The 20,503-nt window shown below is 59.0% G+C and overlaps 1 protein-coding gene across 1 annotated transcript in view; it reads left to right on the top strand.

The window, feature by feature from the left end:
• PTPRU (protein tyrosine phosphatase receptor type U) overlaps positions 1–20,503 on the top strand; it is a 74,514-nt gene that overhangs the window by 37,128 nt on the left and 16,883 nt on the right. Inside the window, exons 10-25 of the mRNA XM_075722195.1 lie at positions 302–503; positions 1,373–1,475; positions 1,606–1,879; positions 3,572–3,608; positions 4,103–4,241; positions 8,154–8,311; positions 10,568–10,758; positions 11,970–12,042; positions 13,047–13,123; positions 14,819–14,855; positions 15,172–15,269; positions 15,365–15,481; positions 16,173–16,327; positions 17,820–17,955; positions 18,051–18,200; positions 18,366–18,539. Of these exons, the coding sequence (XP_075578310.1) occupies positions 302–503; positions 1,373–1,475; positions 1,606–1,879; positions 3,572–3,608; positions 4,103–4,241; positions 8,154–8,311; positions 10,568–10,758; positions 11,970–12,042; positions 13,047–13,123; positions 14,819–14,855; positions 15,172–15,269; positions 15,365–15,481; positions 16,173–16,327; positions 17,820–17,955; positions 18,051–18,200; positions 18,366–18,539 (2,121 nt within the window). The remainder of the gene's footprint in view (positions 1–301; positions 504–1,372; positions 1,476–1,605; positions 1,880–3,571; positions 3,609–4,102; positions 4,242–8,153; positions 8,312–10,567; positions 10,759–11,969; positions 12,043–13,046; positions 13,124–14,818; positions 14,856–15,171; positions 15,270–15,364; positions 15,482–16,172; positions 16,328–17,819; positions 17,956–18,050; positions 18,201–18,365; positions 18,540–20,503) is intronic.

Below are 20,503 nucleotides of genomic sequence, written 5' to 3'. Positions count from 1 at the left end.
GTGGCTGCGGTGCTGCTGCTGCCTCCGAGCCCTTCGTGTGGAGCACGGATCCAGCCCGCATTCATCCTCCTGCTAGCAGGGTCTGTCCCGGCTGGGGAGTCCTGCTTTCGGGGTCACCGGTGTTATCCAGCAAGGGCTTTTCCGATGAACCTCTGCTCTTGATTTACCCCCAAAAGCATCTGCCTTCCAGGCTGCCCCTGTGACCACCCTCTCCTCTGAATTCATCCCTTTAACCCCTTCCCTGCCCAGATCCTCTCCCCTCTCCCGTGGCTGCCGGTGATGCTCTGCCCTGTCCTTGCAGATCAGCTACCAGAGCATCGAGTCCTCCGACCCAGCTGTCAACGTGCCCGGCCCACGGCGCACCGTCTCCAAACTGCGCAACGAGACCTACCACGTCTTCTCCAACCTCCACCCCGGCACCACCTACCTCTTCTCGGTCCGGGCCCGCACCGGCAAGGGCTTTGGCCAGACGGCGCTCACCGAGATCACCACCAACATCTCCGGTAGGTTCCCCCAGGCTCCACGCCTGGTGCTGGGGCTTCTCCTCCGCACAGGTTACGATGGCAGGGCTGGAGCCTCTGGTGCGCTCCAGGGATTTTGGTGACCGGCTGCTGCTACGGTAGGATGCTCTTGGTGGTGGCAGCCGTGCCGTGAGCCCACTGGGCAGACCCCAGACCCATTGACTGGGCTGCCTGTGGTCTCTGGCCGTGGAGTCAAGCCAGCCTGGGGCACTGGTGCTGTCTGAGCTATCAGCGTACAAGCGAGGGATTAATTGGGCTTCGTTAATAAGCCCTGCAGTACCTGGGGCTCCTTGCTCGTGTCTGCGGTGTCGCCATTAACCGCAGCAAATGGGCTGAGATGAGCCCTAATGGGGGCACCGAAACTGCACAGCTGGACCCCGGCAGCTGCCAGTGACGGCCTGGGGACCGCAGGGCCGTGCCCGGCGCGAGGGGGTCCCCCCGCCTTGGTCTGGGGGTGCTGCTGGGCTGGCTTGGGTGCGCTTCTGCCCCGGAGGGGGATGCTCGCACCGTGCCAGCGGTTTGGAGCCGTGCCGTCCCCAGGCATGGCGGGTGCAACTTGAGGCCGGGTCCTGCTGAGGTCGGATCCTGCTGCCGTCTCCTCCTCCCTGCCAGACCAGCGTTGATAACCTCCCTTGACACGCACCCGCGGGTCCTCTCCCAACTGCGCCGTTTGCTCAGGACCTGGAGGGGTTTTCTTTCTTTGTAATAATCCACGTTGCGCCATTTGGTGATGCCTCGCCGTGGGCAAGGCTGCTCATGCCTCAGTTTCCCCCCTGAGCGGGGGGCAGCTCCGAGCACATCCCTGAGGACCAGGACTCACCCCTGCCCGCTCTCCCCCGCTCCATTTGCAGCTCCCACCTTCGACTACGGAGACATGCCGTCGCCGCTGAGCGAGTCGGAGAGCACCATCACGGTGCTGCTGCGGCCGGCGCAGGGCAGAGGGGCTCCCATCAGGTAGGTTGGGGCTGGGCGAGGGCAAGACCCCCGCAAATGGGGGGGCACGGCATGGACGGCGGGGTCGAGCACCAGGGGAAGGGCAGAACCATCCTTTTTACGAAGCTAACCTGCGCCTGGCCCTCGCCAGCACCTACCAGGTCATCGTGGAAGAAGACCAGCCCAAGAAGCTCAAGCGGGAGCTGGGTGGGCAGGAGTGCTTCCCGGTGCCGCTCACCTTTGATGACGCCATGTCCCGTGGCTCCGTACACTATTTCGGGGCCGAGCTGCCCGCCAGCAGCCTCACTGAGGCCAAACCCTTCACTGTGGGGGACAACCAGACCTACAGTGGCTACTGGAACCCGCCGCTGGAGCCCAAGAAGGCGTATCTCATCTACTTCCAAGCCATGAGCAACCTCAAAGGGGTGAGTAGCTGTGGGACCCTGCTCCATCTGGTGGGGTGTCTGGGGTCCTGGTTGGACCAGGCAGGAGCCCACCTGGGTTCAGAAAAAATGGGGATCCCCCTCCCTTGGGCCCCCCGTCTGGGCTGACCCCCAGTGTCCTGCCTGGGGGGAGCTGGTGCTCCGGGCCACCCTTATGGCATGTTGGGATCATGGACGGGTGTCCCCCTTCCTCCCTGGGCTGTGCCTGTCCCGCTCCAGGTGCCAATGCTGGGAATGATGGAGCCCAGCCTCCGCCACCCACTGCGGTACCGGCACCAGTGCGCGGGAGACCACCTTCCCAGGGCTAATCCTGGGGTGGAAAAGGACCATTTGGGCAGCAAGAGCCATGTGTGCGTTACTGGAAGCTGCTGCTGACACAGCGGCTGCTGCAGAGAGCTCCTGGGAAGCTGCCGAGTTCCCGGGCTGCCCTCTCCCTGCCTGCGGCTGCCTGTTCTCTCCTCGAAGCTGTAACAGCCCCGCTCCGGCAGCAGCCTCCGCATTCCCCCGGGCTGATCTCCTGCAAGTCGCTGGTGGGACCGCTGGGACCCCCGGGGACCCTTCTCGGCTTCACCTGCTCCGGCAGCTCCCGTCCCACCCGGGGGAGGATGAGCTGTGAAAGCGAAGCAGCAGGACCGCGACAGCATCATCGTCCTGCACGGCTCCATCTTGCTGGAAAGGTGCTGCGTTTTGAATCCTTTCCTCTGCTCTGGGATCCTTCACACCTCGCTGGGTTGTAATTAGAACCGAGAGGGACGAGGAGGATCTCTGCTCTGGCTCGCTCGGGCACTGCTGGATAATAACTGGTGGCTGACGCTGTTTTATAGCCTTCCTGCTGGGAGGCAATGGATTTGTCCCGGCTGCTGTCAGACGTTGCGAAAAAGCTGGATCTCAGCTTGGGTTTTTTGTGGTTTTTGTGCCAGATGGAGCAAGAAGCAGGAGAAAGAAGAGCTGGTGACTGCGGGAAGAGCGGTGCCGGAGCCGGCCCTGCCCCAGGCTTGCTGCGTGGGCAGGTCTCGGTCCGAGGGCGGCTGGAGCAGCGTTGCCAGCACTGGTGTCCCGAGGGGCTGGAGGATGCTCGGGGAAGAAGGCAGTCCGGCCAAAATGGTTCTTTTTATTTTGCAACGGAAGTTGGATACATGGAAAGATGGAATATTTTAGCTGAACCCATCCCTAAAAATGCAAATGCTAAACTTGTTGGAGAACTGAGCTGGAATCGCTCGTGGCAACCTTGGCAGCACATGCAGAGCACTGGGATGGGCCTTGTAAACTTGGACTGATGGAAAAACAAACCCTGTGAAGCTCTGAACAGTGACCTGGGAATGTTTTAGCTGTAGTCGAACGCGCTGGTGACCTGCGGCTCGGCTGGGTCCGCTGCGTCCCTCCTTTGATGATCTCGAGCTTTGCCGTCCCCTCTGTGCCAGGAGCGATGGCCTCGGCTAAACCTGGGGACGCTGGGGACAGATCATTCAGCAGCATCTCTTGGTGTGTGTATGTCCCCAGGAGCTCCTGTGGCTCAGCAGCGGGTGCTGCAGCACAAATCACCCACAAACTCCCGGGATTTGGGGATCAAAGCACCAACAGGACCAGCTTTGCATCTGCCCAGCCTCGCTGAGAGCGGGAGCGGAGACGCCCGGATGCTCATCCAACACTGACCCCCCTTTTTTTCCTCTGTAGGAAACCCGGCTGAACTGCGTCCGGATCGCCCGCAAAGGTGAGCCCTCCCTTTCCCAGCCGGCGCGATCCCGCCGAGGCTGCGGACCCGAACCCGCGGGTGTCGTTAACCGCGCTGCCGTCAGTCGGGGCGCGCGCGATGGTTTATTACAGCCCCATCCCGCACTGTTGTTTCCCACTTTCTTTGGTATCTGGGTTTTTCCCTTGCTTGAGTTTTCCCTCTTGATGCCGTTATTGCGGTGGGAGGCTGGAGTCGGTGGTGCCGGATGCTGAATCCGGGGATGGACAAGCTTAGCTTGGGTGTGACAAAAGGTGGCACAAAGGGACCGTCTCACCCCACGGGAACAGAGGGAAGGACTCGCCCACGGTCATGGTGTGGCACTGCAGAGCCCCGTAACGTCTCGGTGGAATAAAACGTGTTCAAGGAGCAATGTGCATCCCGCAGGACAAATCCCAGCGTTTTCCCATCTGATGTTGCCAGCTCCCCCCGGAGCTGAGCACTGACCCCTCGTGCCTGTCCTTGTCCCCTGGCAGCTGCCTGCAAAGAGAGCAAGCGTGCCCTGGAGGTGTCGCAGCACTCGGAGGAGATGGGCCTGATCCTGGGGATCTGTGCCGGAGGGCTCATCGTCCTGATTATCCTCCTGGGAGCCATCATCATCGTCATTCGGAAAGGGTAAGGAGACCCGGTGTGGCGGCTGGTGCCTCCATCCATCCCCTCCTCCCTGCTCAGCCCTTCTCCGCCACCCCAGCGCTAACTGGGAGTTACTGGTGGTGATACTGCGCTGGGCAGACTCCAAACCCTCCCGTGAGCTGCGCCTCCGTGCGCTCGTGCACCCCACCGGGCACGGTGCCCTCCCTGCTCTGTGGCACCGGGCACGGCAGGAGGCACTGGGGACGCTGGGGACCAAGGAGCAAAATCCCAGGAATGTCCCTTTGCCCTCGGGGCTCTGCAGCTTCGTTCCGCTGTCCCTCTCCCTCTCATTTTTCAGTCTTTTGCCTTTTTCTGCTGCTTCTTTGGCTCTGTCGATTCTGCCCTGATGGAAATGCTTCTGGCCAGGATTGGGCTCCGAGGGGCCCTGGGCCAGCGCTGAGCCCGGCTGTCCCTGTCCCACCAGCTCTTCCCCTGCTAACAGCAGCCGGGGGAGCCCGGGCTGTGCAGCCCTGTACCCCTCCAGCCCAAAATTACAAAAATCAGCTTGATCTGCGCTGAGAGATTGTCTCTGGGCTTCCCCGCTGCCTTGGCCAGCCCGGGGCTGGATCCATCCGTGTGAGCGTTGCTGTCCGGGGTCCAGCCGTGCTGGTGTCCTGCCGTAGGGGTGGATTAGGGATGGGGCCGTGATTCCCTTGCATCGAGCTGGTGTTCCTGGAGACGGAGAGGAGGGGAAGGCGTTGCATCTTTCCGCTCTCGCCCCTCCGCCGTGCCCCCAGGACGATGGGTGAGCACCCAGCACCGGTGGGAACAGAGCCCCGGGGGTGCTCGGTTCTGGGATGATGGCCAGAAAACCCCTCCATCCACAGCTTTTCCCTGGAAAGCAGTGTGGTGTGTCCTGCTGAAATACCCGGGCAGACTCTGGCTCTTGTCCTGAGCTCTGGCTCCTCGAGGGTGCTGGGAGGAGCAGCATCCCCCCCAACCCCCTTCCTCCAGGGCTGGGCAGGGGGCTGCCTGCGGCTGCCCGCCCTGGGGCGCGGGTGCGTGGACCGTCCTGCATCCTCCTGGGCTGGTTTTAATGGGGAACCACTGAGCTTCCAGTGAAATGTCAGCAATCCCTTGCTGAGAGCCTCCAGCTGGCTCTAAACGAGATGTTAAAATTTGGGTGCACGCTGGAGGGGAGGTTTTCCCAGGGGTGACAGTCCCTGGGGACCCCCAAACTGCTCTGCCACCCCCGCGGGGGTCCCTGCTCTCTGTGGAGCTGAGCACGGCCGGTGCGCGTGGGGTCACGGCTGTCACGGCAGGGTGGGAGGGAGGAGGGCGAGGGCTTTTTGGGACACTCATCCCCAGGAGCACTGGGGATGTGGCCGCTGCTTTTCGCTTGGGCTCAGTGCCCTGGAAAGCGGCTTCTTACCGTGCGGGGCTCGAGGCGGCACTGAGCCGGGGGGGCTCTCAAAGCAGGGGAGGAAGGGCAGCAATTAAAACGCCTTCCCCGCGCGGGGCTTGGGATCACGGGAGGAAAGTACATTAACAGCCAGGGGGAATAGAAAAATAGCAGGGCACAACCTCAGCCGGTGTAAATCTGCAGACCTCTTTATGGCTTTGTTCTCCCTTAAAGGATTCTTGCTGATTTACGCCAGCTGGAAAAACAAGGCTGTAGCATCCCTGCGCGCTGCGAGGGGTGCAGGACTGGCTCGTGGCTCCCCGCCTGCTGTTGCTCTGCGGTGATGCCCGTGCGTACAGCATTGGATCTGTCCCTGACAGAGCGAATGCCGGCAGTGCCGATGCGTTTTCGGGAGCGGTGCTGTTAGGACAGCGGGTAGGAAGCCGTGAGTGCGGCTGCTGCATTCCCATTGCCTGTGCTGCGGGGCGGGAGGAGGAGGAGGAGCAGCAGCTTTGCTTCAGCATCCCAGGGTGAACCTGTCTAAGGACAAATGAGAGCTACAAATCAGACCCAGTGCTGAGGGCCCCGAATTCGAGGCTGTTGGGAAGCTGGGACGAGCCCATAAATCTCCCTCCGGAGCGTTTTGCCTTTGGAAAAACGCTGACGTGGTGGAATGGAAATGCACCCCCAGAATACGCTCGCCCCCAGTAAATGGCGCACTGGAAACACGACGTCCTGACCCCGTCTCCCCCGCCGGGGTTGCCCGGCTCCCTGGGGCTGCCCTACATTTTGGACACATTTGCTGTTCAGTCTTAAAAATTGTGGAATAACCCCTTGGGTGCTACGGACACCCCACCGCTGGTGCGGGGACCGTGGTCACCCGGCAAGCTGGCGCTTGGGCTCTGCCATCGGGACGCTGGCTCCTGCCTGGCATTAAATAACCTACGGATGCAAAAGGAGGGGAGCCAGGTTTCTTTACGGTGCATTTAATTTTCCAGCAGCCGAGTTGCCCCGTAACCCCCCTTCCCTATGCCGGAGAAAAGCTGCTTATGCAATTTCTGCTGTTCTCTTTGTTTGCATGCTTGCCAGGAGGAACTACTATTCTTATTCCTATTACCCGTAAGTAATTGTCATTCTCTCTCTCCTTCGCTCTTCCTGCCGGCCGCCCCCTTGCCCTGCTGCTGCAACAAGTCCTTTTCTCTGCCGTGTCCATTTTAAGGGCGTCTTTGGCACAGGGAAAATAATGCCACCGCGCACGTTAGAGACCGAAGGCAGTGTAAAGGGGAAGGGTCAGCAACTTCAGGTTCAGTTCTGGATTTTGGCAGCGTCTTGCCATGTCCCGGCCCCACCAAGACGCTGATGTGGGCTCAGGTGTCTTTCCTGGGTTTAATCCCTGCTCTGGCTTCTTGGGAGCCTGATGCTGTCTCTCAAAAGCCCTCAGTTGTTTTCCTAAATGTCTCAAATTTGGGGTGTGAGGTTCTGTCCCAGTGAGAGCTTCTGGGCTTTCGCAGCACCTTCGTTAGGTGCCTAACGGGGACCTTGCACGGGGGGGAAGAGCCTCCCTGGTGGGTGCTGAGTATGTGTGCGGTCAGGGGGTCCAGCCTTTCCCTTGGGGGATGGATTTGGCCCCCCAGCATGGTTTTAGAATCACAGAATGCTTTGGGTTGGAAGGGACCTTTAGTGGTCATCCAGCCCAGCCCCTGCAGTGCCAGGGACAGCTTTAACCAGAGCAGGGTGCTCAGAGCCCCGTCCAACCTGGCCTGGGATGTTCCCTGGGACGGGGCATCTCCCACCTCTCTGGGCAACCTGTGCCAGTGCCTCACCACCCTCATCATAAAAAAATCTCTTCCTTATGTCCAGTCTGAATCCACCCTCTTTTAGTTTAAAACCATTACCCCTTGTCCTATCGCTACAGGCCCTGTTAAAGGTCTGTCCCCATCTTTCTTATGAGACCCTTTCAGTCCTGAAAGGCTGCACTAAGGTCTCCCCGCAGCCTTCTTTTCTCCAGGCTGAACACCCCCCACTCTCAGCCTGGCCTCACAGCAGAGGTGCTCCAGCCCTCGGATCATTTCTGTGGCCCTCCTCTAGACTTGCTCCAACAGGTCCATGGCTTTCTTCTACTTCTTGCACTTGTACTGTGCAGCGCAGCGATGCACGTAGCGTGCTGGGTGGTCCGTGCTGCAGTGAGGTGGTGTGGGGCGATGGGTGGGTAATGCCTGGAGAAACGGGGCTGGAGGAGAGCTGGGGCTGCCCTGTGCAACGCTAGCCGGCCAAGGAGAGCCTTTGCTTGCCCAAGGAGTGCTCCCACTGGGCCTTTTGGGGGGGGACACTGAGGATGAGCAGTGCTGCAGCTGGCGCGGGACGATCCACGTGGGGCTGTGACGGCTTGGGGCACTGGAAAACCGACGCGTGGCAACCGCTGGGGCAAATAACCCATCCTGCTCCCCGAAATCATCTGAGCCCCGTAGCTTTGGGGGGATCTTACAGCACCATTGGGTCAACCCTGCTTACGTGTGCTTCTTCCCCCTCCTCACCTTTGCATCCTCCTGCAGAAAACCCGTCAACATGACCAAAGCGACCATTAACTACCGCCACGAGAAGACGCACATGATGAGCGCCATTGACAGGAGCTTCACCGACCAGAGCACGCTGCAGGAGGACGAGCGCCTGGGGCTCTCCTTCATGGACACCCACAACTATGGCAACCGAGGTAAGGACAGGGAACCGCAGCATCCCTCCGCTCCCATCCAGCTGCAACAAGGGTCCCCAGTAATCCCGAAATATCCCAGGAACAGCTGAAATATTTGTCTAAGGCTCGGTAGCGGATATTGCATCTATTTTAGCCTGATGTGTGTGGCACGTTGCAGGCTTTCCCATGCCCTGCAAGGAAACCTCCAACGGCATCGATCTTATCGGTGTCTGTCGTAGCTTTTCTTATCATCCAGATTTGCTGTAGGAAAAACACTCGTGGGTGGCTCGAACTGGGTCTCTGCATGTCGATCTCTGGAAGGGGAGATCCGAGCTTGTGACTGGGAGGGTTGAGGCCATTTGTGGGCTCAAACGCTGGCTGCAGCCCCCTGAAGCTGGGTGAACCCCAACCCTTTGCCTTATGCTCAGGTTGAAAGCTTTGCACCAGCCTTCACCCGGCACACCCGGCGTGGCTTTGCTCCACGGTGTTCTGCGAGGCCCTGGGCTTTGGAGGGTTAAAGAGCCACCGCGTTTACATCAGAGGGAGACTGATAATTTAACACCCACTGGAGTATGCATCTCGGTGCTGATTTAGTTGTAAAATAACTCGTCGGATGCCCCAGTTTCAACCATATGCTAATAACATCTGTTACAGTACCTTCAAGATGCTGCTTACCCACAGCTCTTCTCCACCGGCTGCGGGATTAATATGCTTCCCAGCATTGTCTCGCAGATAATAGAAGCCCAGAGGGCAAACTTTTCCTTCTTTTAATACATCTAGCGAGGTGTATTAGTTTTTGGTTGCTGTCCTCAAAAAGCTCAAAGGCGGGTGGGTCTCTGAGCGGGCTGAGCCGGGGCTGCTGGTCCTCGGTTTCTTTAGGGAAGGGGGCTGTGGGGCTGGATCCTGCTCCCACCCGCTTGCTTGCTCTGTTGCTGGCCGCTCCTCATCCCTCTGCTTGGTAGAGGTGGAGATGTAGGAGCTTGGGCTCTCTGCCACAGCTGGGGCCAGCCTCTGCTGCGGCCACCCCCTGCCTATAAGCACTGTTAATTAACGAAGGTAAACGAGTGGGCTGCTCTGCTCCATGACTGGCTGGGGGCTGTTCCTCGCCATGCCTCAGTTTCCTTGCGTTTAAAGAAAAAGTCGCTAATACTTTTCACAGAAACCCGAGCGGGTCCTCAGCGCGTGGCTGTGCGGAGCTGTCAGCACCTTGCAAATGCCTGCAATTAATTTCTCACTAAACCCAGCGGCCGGTGCGCCCGTCAGCCGTGCCACGGGGCGCAGCGTGGCCCTCCCACGCTGTCCCGTTGGTTCAGCCACGCGTTGGCAGCCTGCAAGGGAGATGTTTCTGGTTGCAGAGGTTGGAGCATCGTCTGATGATGGGTGATGCCTGATGGAGACCCTGCTCCGTGCACGTGCTGCACCCACATTGCACGGGCAGCCGGGAGGTGTAGGCAGGGGGTGAGGGGCTCCCCCTTGCATTTGAGCAGACAGGAAAAGAAAAAAGTCTGGGAGCTTTGTGAACGAGCCGGCAAGGGCGGTTTTTAGAAGTGTTGTTAGGGGAAACCGCATCTAGGATGCACCATCTTGCAAAGCTGCTTCCCAGCAGCATGTGGACGGTGTTCCCGGCCGGGTGCTGCAGGATCCGTGCCTGCCGCTGCAGGATCCGTGCCTGCCGTGTCTCCTGGCAGCAGTGGAGAGCATCGGGTTTTGTGCAAACCCAGAGGTCTTAGTCTGGCTCTGCTGGTAATTACATGGCAAAGGCGTAAACCAGGTAAATACTGCATAAACTCCCCCATTAAACAGCAGCGAGCTCCATTTGTGTCAGTGCTAGGAATAAGGTGCCGGTATCTAGCAGTGAGGAAAATTAAATGTTAAGCTGGGTTGGAGACTTTGGCAACGTGATTTTTCACGTCAGGACTTTGTGTGAATATTTGGGCACGTAGCTTTTACTCGTGTAGATGGGAGTTAATAGCTCCAATCGGTAGGAAATAAGCTTATTAACCCCCTTAAGGTCTTGCCCGCTCATTTCTAAGAGACCTGCTGTGGTCCTAAAAGGCTGTAATGGGCGTTTTTGGCTTTGTGGTGTAGGAATGGCTGCAGAGAGCACAGGGAGGGTCTGTGTGGCCCCCGGGGAGAGACGGGCTGCAGCACCAGCATCTCCTGGGGATGTTGCTGGGTACCCTCTCGTTCCTCCTCTGTGGGTGCGAGGAGGCGATGGGCACGTGGTCCAAAGCTTTCCTCCCCTGACAGCCCCCGGTTCTCCCTCCCCTTCTGCAGGCGACCAGCGCAGCAGCGTAGTCAACGAGTCCAGCAGCTTGCTGGGGGGCTCCCCCCGCCGCCAGTGCGGCCGCAAAGGGTCCCCGTATCACACCGGGCAGCTCCATCCTGCCGTGCGGGTGGCGGATCTCCTCCAGCATATCAACCAGATGAAGACGGCAGAAGGCTACGGCTTCAAGCAGGAGTACGAGGTGAGAGCATCTTGGTGAGAGCATCTTGTGCTGGCGTCTCGGGGAGGGTGGGAGGTAGGATGGACAAGGTGGCACGGGCAGGACCTGTGTGCAAGGAGAAGATGCTCCAGACCTGGAGCTGCAGTGCTCTGGACAGCAGGAGCCGGAGCTCACAGGTCTCTGAAACACGTGGGGTGTCCCTGGGTCTGGATCAAATGTCTGGTCTTGGCAGCTCAGGATTTAATTGTCAGCTTGAACAGGTCCCTGAGATGAGCCAAACCAGCTCTGCCAGCCAGCCCGCGCCTCTCCTGCCTGCACTGCGTCATCCCGCCTCTCCTGCGAGGGCTGGCGATGCTTCTCCCTTTCTCCAGTCCTCCTGGGCACCACAGTGTCATGTTCTTCTGCTCTCCAGCACGCTTGTCCTGTGATAAGCATGGCCATAGCCTAAGGACAAGCAAATCCTCTACAGTCTGGCAGCTCCCGAGACCGTGAGGACCCCAGGGAGAGGACACGGGAGAGGGTGGTCGCAGCGGGAGGGAAGTCCCTCCCAAGGGTCGTTGGCCACATCGTGCCCATCGTGCCTCGTTGGGCCGGCGTGCTTGTAATGGACCACGGTATTCTGTGCGCCTCTGCCACAGCGTGCCCAGCGGGGTTGATTTCCCGACTCCTTGGTGTCCCACAGGTCTGGCGATTGAAATTTCCCAGTGAAATTACTGTTTAATGCTTAGTTGTTTCAAGTGCGGGAGCCTTTTTTCCCCCCCTTTCGCGTATTGGACAAACCAGGGCTTGCTATAATCATTAGTGCTCCTTGAAAAGCTGCTGTATGTTCTTGGAACTAGTCATTTGAAAGCACTCAGATATTATGCGAGGGGAGAAAACATGTAATTTCCTTCCACTTCCCTCCTCTTACGCCAATCTATGAATGTTACTGTTATTACACACAAACCTATTCTGTGCTGGGGAGAGAAAGGGACTGGGGAGGTTTAGAAAAAAACCACAACCAACCCTGGAAAAAAACCAGGCAGTCTATAATTTGCTGGAAAATGGGGCATTTTGTGGATGCAACAGAAGCGTGTAGCTGGCAGAGCGTTGATACGGAGATGGAGCTGGGGCTGCGGGGCCTGGGTGCTTGGGTGGAGGGACCGCTCTGCCCAGCTCCCTGGGAAGGTTGTGGCGCTGGGGGGACCCCACAGTCCTGCCCTCGGGTCGTGACAGCCATCCCTCCCTTACAGAGTTTCTTTGAAGGCTGGGATGCTTCGAAGAAGAAGGACAAGACCAAAGGGAGGCAGGATCACGTGTCGACATGTGAGTGCCTTTAGCAAAGGCTTAGACAGCTTGAAAAGCCTTCTGAAGGGCTTCAGGGGCATTTTTGGTAAGAGTGTGGTCCATGGCAAGGAATAAACTGGTGGGGTTCGGTTGGTCAAGGGCAGCAGAAAGGTCCTTGCTCAGTGCAGGGTTCCCGCCTGAGAGCTCCTGTTGGGCATTGGGCACCAGAGCAAAGAGGAGAGCTGGAGCTGGGTAACTCTTGAGGATGGGCCATCTTGGTGATGATAACTTCACCATGATATTCTGGGTGGTGCTGGAAGGCCCCAGATAACCGGCGCTGTGTTTTCTTGTACAGACTTGTGAGAAACTGTAGCCCTGCCCTAGGGAGCTTCTGGTGTGGCCATGCAGGATGAGACAAAGCAGTTAAAGGATGAGATTTAGGACAGAAGATTGGGGAAGGGCTTGACCCCGTAGGAGAGAGGATGCTCCTCACCAGCTCCCTTCACAGTCAGCGTGGCATGGCTGCCTTGCTCCATGCTGCATCTCCGGTGACGTTCCTGCAGGGATGGAGACACCGAGCCTGGCCCTCCAGGAGCTCCAGTGCTCTCCGCTTCCCACATGCTTTTTCTCCGCAGCTTCATCCCTTCCACTCCAGCATCGCCTGGGGCCCCAGGTGGACACCGAAGGTTGGGCAGAGCTCTCTGCTCGCCTGTCTGGGCTCCGGCCATCGTGGTGCCCTGCTGGGGCGGATGGCAGGGTGCTGGAGGGTGGGTGCCCTATGCCTTTGGCAGGACTGGGCAGAGCTCAGGGATACACCGGGCTGGAAGCTGCTCCCCCGTGGCCCTGCTGGTCTAAGCCACCATCTTTGGAAAGACCTTCACCAGCTTGTACTTATTGCTCCTGAATACAACCCACCTGCCTGCGTTCTGCAGATTCCTGGTGTAAAACAATTGCAAAGGGTGCCCTGGGACCGGCGGGGTGAGGTGCGGTCCCCGTGCTCATCCCCCCGGGCGCTGACAGTCCCTTCTCCCCTTGCTCTCCAGATGACCGTCACCGAGTGAAGCTGCACCCGCTGCTGGGCGATCCCAACTCAGACTACATCAATGCCAACTACATCGACGTAAGTGGGGACGGTGCCTCTCTCTGGGGGGGGTTTGGCTGGGACAGGAGCTTCCTGTGGACCCTGTCAGAGCTGTCAGTCTGTCCGCAAAGAACCAGCAGCATTTGGAGGAGCTGAGGCAGCCCAGGACGGGCTGAACTGTGCGGCCCTGAGACGTGCCATGAAAAGCCCGCCTGGTTTATTTGTGTCCATCCGCAGTTTCTGCTTGCTGCGTCTCTCCCTTCTCTGCTCCGCTCTATCCCTCCTTTCTCCTCCCCTTTTCCGTTCTCTCCCCTCCCCTCACTTGCTCTCGTGGCCATGGATCTCCCTCTTCCCTGGGCGGTGGATGCAGCGGTTGCGTGGGCCGAGGGCCCAGCTGGGGGCTTACACCGGGATGCCCCCCGATCCTGTCGGTGCACGTGAGTCTGGGCAGAGCTCGGCCCTGGTGTCCCCGGAGAGTGACATTGCCCAAGAGTGATGTCCCTCGTCGCCCCCAGCGATGCAGCGATTAGGGAAGGTGCAGGAAGGCTCCATCAGACACGGGGCTCGAGCATCTCCTGGAAGCAGCAGCAGGTCCCACTCTTCCCTCCTTCCCAGAGGATGTCATCTGGCAATGGTGGCCTGATGCCACCGTGACAGGTTCCCCGTGCCCGAGCAGCATCCCCGTGCCTGTCCCCTGTCCCTGAGTGTCCTTTCTGCCCTGTGGCTCTCCGTGACCTGCTCCGGGGCTGGTGCTCTAACCTGTCTCTTGAGCCCTGCCTCACTAATGTCTCTGTCTCTGATCTTTTTCTCTCAAACCTGTGTCCCAACGGGATCGTTAAGATTCGGATTAACCGAGAAGTAAGTAGATGGTTCCCCCCTCCTTTCTTCTCTCTGCTCCCATCTCCTCCCAGGCGTCATACCGGGCAGCGTGGCATTAGATAGCATCTGGGAGAGGCAGGCTGGGAAAATGTGTGGATAAACTTGGGTACAGGCCAGGGAAGGGGAAAGTGAGGTCTCCGTGGCACGTCCTCCCCGGGGTGATGGAGAGCAGGGGCTGTGTGCTTGGAGGAGGGCTTGAATTCAACCCGCAGAAATCCCCCGTGAAAGGACCCGTGGTGGATGGAGAAGCTGCCGTTACCTCCGCGCATGTGATGCGGTTGAACTGTGCTGGACACATGGCCAAGGTGTGGGACACCGGGTCACCGGTCCCTTTGGCAGTGGCCTCGCTGGGATGTGCTCTTTGGGCTGGCACGTCCCCGTTAAGAGTTGGGAATGGTCCCAGTAAGTCGCTGGGATGAAGGAGGGGAGCGGGGCCGTTGCTTATTGCCATGTGGCTGCTGCAGGAGGGGGTGTCATTAACAGGACTCTCGTGACGGCGTTGCCGTGCTCGGCAGCAATGCCAGCAGCACAGGAGCCGGGGTCGAGCTGGCAGACCCTGGGTGCTGCTGGGGATTTTGGTGCAGAACAGGGGTGAGGGTTGGGCATTATGGGAGCCTTTTGTGGGATGTGGGACGTGCACCCTCCCAGGACAGGGGGTACTGGGTGCAGGGTGGCTGCTGAGCCTCCTCTTGCAGTGGTGGGTAGCACCGCACCGGTAGCCAGGACCTGGCCCGGCTGATGTGGGGAGTTGCCACCACTTGGGTGACTGGGAAATGTTTTATGGGGCTGTGCCCCAAATCTCGAGTGTCCTGGTGTTCCCCCACCTTGGGACTGATGTCTCTGCTTCCCTTGCAGGGCTACCACAGATCCAACCACTTCATAGCCACACAAGGTGAGCTGCCTCCTCCTCCTGCCCTCTTGGCCAGTGGCTCAGCAGCTCCTGATGTAGCAGCTGGGTTTTGTCCCTGGTGGGATTTAACCTTGCGTGGGCAAGAAGGGGAGGGAACGGGCTGATTCGGGGCCAGACGGGGCGGTAGCAATGCAGGGCAGCTCCCACCCCTCCTGCCGTCCCACGGCACCGTGTGTCCCTGGGGGAAAAAGAGTGCTTAAAATGCTGCGGGGCGTTCGTGCGCAGAGGCAGGAGGGGAAATGTGGTGGCATCGCGGCGCTGCCCGTCCATCCCCGGCGGCCTTTCCCCCGTCCCGCAGGGCCCAAGCAGGAGATGGTGTATGACTTCTGGCGCATGGTGTGGCAGGAGCACTGTTCCAGCATCGTGATGATAACCAAGCTGGTGGAGGTGGGCCGGGTAAGGACCCCATCCCATCCCTCTCCCTCTGGCCTCCGCCTCTGCCAGAAGCCTCCTCTGCAGAGCTGAAACTCCATCCCGTCCTCTCCTGGCAGGTGAAATGTTCCAAATACTGGCCGGATGACTCCGAGATGTACGGGGACATCAAGATCACCCTGGTGAAGTCGGAGACATTGGCCGAGTACGCTGTCCGCACCTTTGCTCTCGAGAGGGTACGGTACCGTTCCTGCCGGCCGCGACCTGCCCGACCCTGCCCTCTCAGGCAGAGAACGACCGCCTTGGGCATCTCTAACCATCACCAGATTGGCATTTACCAATACCCTGTTTATTTCCCCCAACGTGGGGCTTTCAGCCCTGATTGAGGTGCAGCCTCTGAGCCTGGGGTTGCCGCTAGCTTCTTCCTTTGCCTTTTCCCCAGCTCTGTGTCCTCTGCCGGTATGAGCGGCTCAGCCCCGCTTTGGCTTTGGCAGTGAGTGAGTATTTAATTTCCGTGTGAGCACCACGTAATTGCAGCGGGGGTGAAGGATGCTTTTTCTCCTCTGGGCTGGAGTGCAGGTTACGTGGCCATTACTCTCCAGAGCGGTACCTGGGGATGGAGCCGGTGCGATTTACCCCTTAATCTACAGGAATGTGAAATTACTGTCTAGTTATAGGGCAGGTAGCAAAGATGCTCGTGGAATTAGACCTGTAGCTGCTGCCGCCGCCTCTTCCTCCTCAGCTGGTGTTTAACCCTCTTGCAGCCAAGGAGGAGGGAGCTGCAGGGCTGTCAAAGCAGTGGACCGCTGCGTGGTCCATCTGGCTGGATGCTGAGCTGGCACAATCATGGTTTCCCAAGAAAATTAGGTGTTTGGGTGGCTTTGCCCTCCCCATGCACCCTCACTCCGTCTCACCCTTCCCTTGCAGCGGGGCTACTCGGCCCGGCACGAGGTGAAGCAGTTCCACTTCACGTCGTGGCCCGAGCACGGTGTCCCCTACCATGCCACGGGGCTGCTGGCCTTCATCCGCAGGGTGAAGGCGTCCACGCCGCCCGACGCCGGCCCCATCGTCATCCACTGCAGGTCTGTGCGTGGCCGTGGGGCAGAGCCGGCTGCGGGGGAGCTTCCCCCTCCGGGATGGGGTTTGGTGGGGTATGGATGGCCCCGGGGGGAGAGTGCTGTGTTTTAGGTGGGTGCTCAGCCTCTGGCTCCGAGTGATGCTAAAATACTCAGCAGGGAGATATAAAATGTATAAATTGGGTTCCGAACAAGGAAAGGCTGAGGCAGGGAAGGCACCGGGGCTGACGGTGTGAGGTTGGATATCCCTCTACGATGGCATCCAGCTGTAAAATGTCCCCCCTGGGCTGGTGGCAGCAGGCATGGGGGGCTGCGGGTGGTCCAGGGGGACAAGCATGGAGCAGCACTTTTTTGGGGGCTGCCCCAGCACATGTTACTGATGACACAGCTCTGTCCCTGGGGGTGATGATGGCATGGCGGGACGGGCAGCTCGACCGCTGCTGATGGTCAGGACGTTGGGTCTGGCCAAAGGGAGAGGCGGGGAGGGACAGCAGGACAGCCCGGGGCTGCGAGGACACCGGTGGCATGTCTCAGCGGGAGCGGTGGCTTTCTGTCCCCTGAGCACGTGTCCCTACATGACGGGTTAATGGCTCTTCCTCTGCTGGGCAAACAAGGAGGAACTGATGAGCAGGAGGGATCTTTTTTTATTTGATTTCTCCCTGTCAATTGCCTCATCAGTATTCATTCACCGGCAACAGCGAGTGTGATTAGTGCCCGTAGCCTGTAATCACTGATAATCACGACGAGTGATTCATCAGCCCCAGAAATTAGTATTTCACTGGAAAAGACTTTGTAGGAAAGGAGCGGGGGAGCGGCTCTGTTCCTGACATGTCGCGGGGTGGGTCGCCACATCGGTAGGGCTTTTGCTGCGAGTACCAGCGTGCCAGGATTTGGGATATCGCCGCTGCTGGGTCATCTGGCTCCAGGCATCCCACTGGGCTCAGCCTTAACCCGAGGATCCCCCCGGGGGGAATTCAGACCCCCTCTGCGCTGGGGGTGCCTCCCTGCGCTCTCAGGGCTCCGTGCTGAGCATCCTCCTCTCCCGCTGCCTCCGTTGGCCCTTTTGGGATGGGGTCCCAGAGGACTGTTGGCGCTCAGATGGTTTAGCTACTGGGGTTTTTTTTGGTTTTTGTTTTTTTTTTTTTTTTCCAAAAAGCCTGTGTTTTCCTGCTTTAAAGCAAAAATGAACCTTAGACGTGGGTGCCCACCCTCCCACCCACCGCCTGACCATCTTGCAGCCCCCGGGCCGCTGTAGCGGTGCGTTTGGGTGGGCGGTGGGGTGGGTGGTTTAAGGCAAAACTGGGCTGTGGTTGTGGAGGCGTGCGAGGTCCTGGCAGCCCTGCCTGGATCCCAGCTGCCCCCACATCCATGGGCAGGGGCTGTATGTTGAGCCCTTGCCCGCGCAGAGCTTGCTCCGTGCTCGCTGGCGGCTCGGGCCGTGTGTGGATGCTGTGCAGACTGGGAATGTGTTTGCTGTACTTTCCCCCTCCGTCCCTAGCGCCGGCACAGGGAGAACTGGCTGCTACATCGTCTTGGACGTTATGTTGGACATGGCAGAGTGCGAGGGCGTCGTGGACATCTACAACTGCGTGAAGACCTTGTGCTCACGGAGGATCAACATGATACAGACAGAGGTGAGCGGGTGTCGGGAACCGCCGGGGACACGTGGGGCTGCTGTCACCGGCAGGCTGCGGAGGCTCAGCCCTCGCCCCTTTCCTGCCCCTGAAAGGAGCAGTACGTCTTCATTCATGATGCCATCCTGGAAGCCTGCCTGTGCGGGGAGACCAGCATCCCCGCCAGCGAGTTCAAGCCCACCTACAAGGAGATGGTGAGGATAGAGCCGCAGAGCAACTCCTCGCAGCTGCGGGAGGAGTTCCAGGTGAGCGGCCCCAAAACGCCTGCATCCCCCCTGCAACACCCCCTTGCTCCTCACCCTCCTGGTGCCCACCACCGCTGGGACCAGCGGGCTCTGACGAGCGGCAGGCGGGGGTTTTGGCCCTGGTGCAGGCGGGAAGGGAGCTAAGGGGAGCACGTGTACTCGCAGACCCTGAACTCGGTGACTCCCCACCTGGACGTGGAGGAGTGCAGCATCGCCCTCCTGCCCCGCAACCGGGAGAGGAACCGCAGCATGGACGTCCTGCCGCCCGACCGATGCCTTCCCTTCCTCATCTCCGTGGACGGAGACAGCAACAACTACATCAACGCGGCCTTAACTGATGTGAGCGTGCTGCGGGGAGGGAAGGGGCTGGTTTGGGTTGTCTCGGGCAGCTTTTCACAGCAAAGCCTTGCTCAGTTTGAATTTATGGCCTTGTTTTGCGCAAGGGCACGAAGGCACGTGGCGGCTGTGTGCAGGGAGAGGAAGGTCTGGGGCGGTGTAGCGGGGTCCTTCAGCCCTTCTTTTGTGTAGCAGCGTCTTGCTTGTCTTGAAAGAGCTTTTCAGCTGCTCTCACAAGCTGCACACAAAGGCTCTTCATTTATTTCGTAGCAAAATGGAGCGCAGGAGGGAGAGGAAGTGCTGGGAGGTGTTGGTAGCACCGATCCCCTCCGTGTGCTGCCAGCACCCTGCCGTGCATCCTCCTGCCCGTCGTCCCGGTGCAATTCAGGGGGTTCTGAACTGCTCTTAAAGCTGCTGTGCATCCCCCCGGTGCAGTCAGAATGGCTGCTGGCAAAGCTATTTCCTACCTGCTGATGACCGCAAAGCAGAGCAGAGAGGACGCTGCGGGCTCCAAGCCTGCACCGAGCGATGGGTCATTTATCACCAAAACCACTCTCCTCTCCTTGGAACGAGCCGGGGTGCTTCACATGAGCAGCGCTGAGCCCCGCCGCACCCCGGGCACCTTCCCCAAACCCTCCTGGTCACAGCCGAACACCGGCACCGGGCTGAGCCCTGGTTTTTTCACTCCATGGGTGTTTTATCTTTGCTCAGATCTCGTCTCCCTGTTACCTGCTCTTGCAGCAAAAAGCAGTTTGTAAAGCGGAGGTGGCTGCTGGTGCCTGGGGAGCGGCACCCGTTGGGCTGCGGGCTTTGGCTACCGTGGGATGGGAGCTTTGTTTTCAGCTTGCTTGGTGTTTGCATATGCATTTTATTTTTGTACACCACTGAGCCTCCCTTAATCTCTGCTACAGGGTCAGAGAATAGAAATTTCTTTATGGACAGAAAAAGCCCTTTGGGTGAAATTCTCGCTGAAGGGATAAAACCCATTTCCCTCTTTGGTGGGGGAAGGGGCGGGAAAAGCTCATTTTCTTTAAGTGCCAAAGCAGTTTGCTCAGTCTGTCTGTCTGTCAGATGAGATTGGTCTGTGCTGCCCATCACCGGTGCAGAGTGCTGCGGTGGTGCCAGTGCCGGCGGCAGGCTGGTGGAGCTGCGCTCCGCTCTGCGCTGGCTGCCGGCGTTTACAGCGGGTGCCAAAGGACTGCGGGTGCCAAGGCAAGCCTGGTCAACACCTGATGAAATCTCCCTCACCCCACTGCTCTCATCGCCCTCCTCGAGGGCAGAAAGTGGGGGTCTCACTGCTGCCTCACGGACAGGGCAGGAGGAAAGGTTTGATAAGAGCATTTCCATGAGCTAAATGCAGCAGCCAGAGGACTCTCCATTAGCGGAGAGCTGTGCTAATTTGTGGGCACAGAACATTTTCTGCTGTGTTCCTGTATCTGAAGAGGCTTGAGCTAAAGTGTGTTAATTTAAAAGTCTGATTGATGCAGTGCTGAGCCCGGCCACAGGCCCCCCATCCCTCAGCAAGCCGGCATCAGGATGACCAAGGGGACAAACCTCGTTCAAAGCACGAACGAGAAGTACATAGAGGTCTTTCATTTCTTTCCTCTCTGAAAAGCCCATTGACCCTGTTGTCTCTTTGCTGCTCTCTGTGCCTGGAGGTGTTGGGTCACTGTGAGGGTGATGCCGTGGGTGATGCTTTCGCTTAGGACCAGGGTGCAGAGCTGAGGGTATGAGCCCTCTGGCAGCCACGGCTTATGCTTGGCTCCAAGGTGACATCTTTTCCCTAGTTATTTGTGCAAAACACCTTTCCCTGTGAGAGCCGAGAGGAGAAAGTGGGTGCTTTCGTCCCCACCAAGGGCAGGGATCACTTAGACCTGTTTTTATAGCATGTCCCCAGGGGATGGAGGGAGCGAGGCTGTGCCAGGGAGGCCAGCTCTGCTTGGCCATGGAGGAGATGGCTTTGGTGG

The sequence above is a fragment of the Pelecanus crispus genome, chromosome 16 (genome assembly GCF_030463565.1).
Source record: "Pelecanus crispus isolate bPelCri1 chromosome 16, bPelCri1.pri, whole genome shotgun sequence".
Lineage (NCBI taxonomy): Eukaryota > Metazoa > Chordata > Aves > Pelecaniformes > Pelecanidae > Pelecanus > Pelecanus crispus.
Note: the sequence above shows the minus strand (reverse complement) of the source record. Positions and strands in the feature narration are given on the sequence as shown.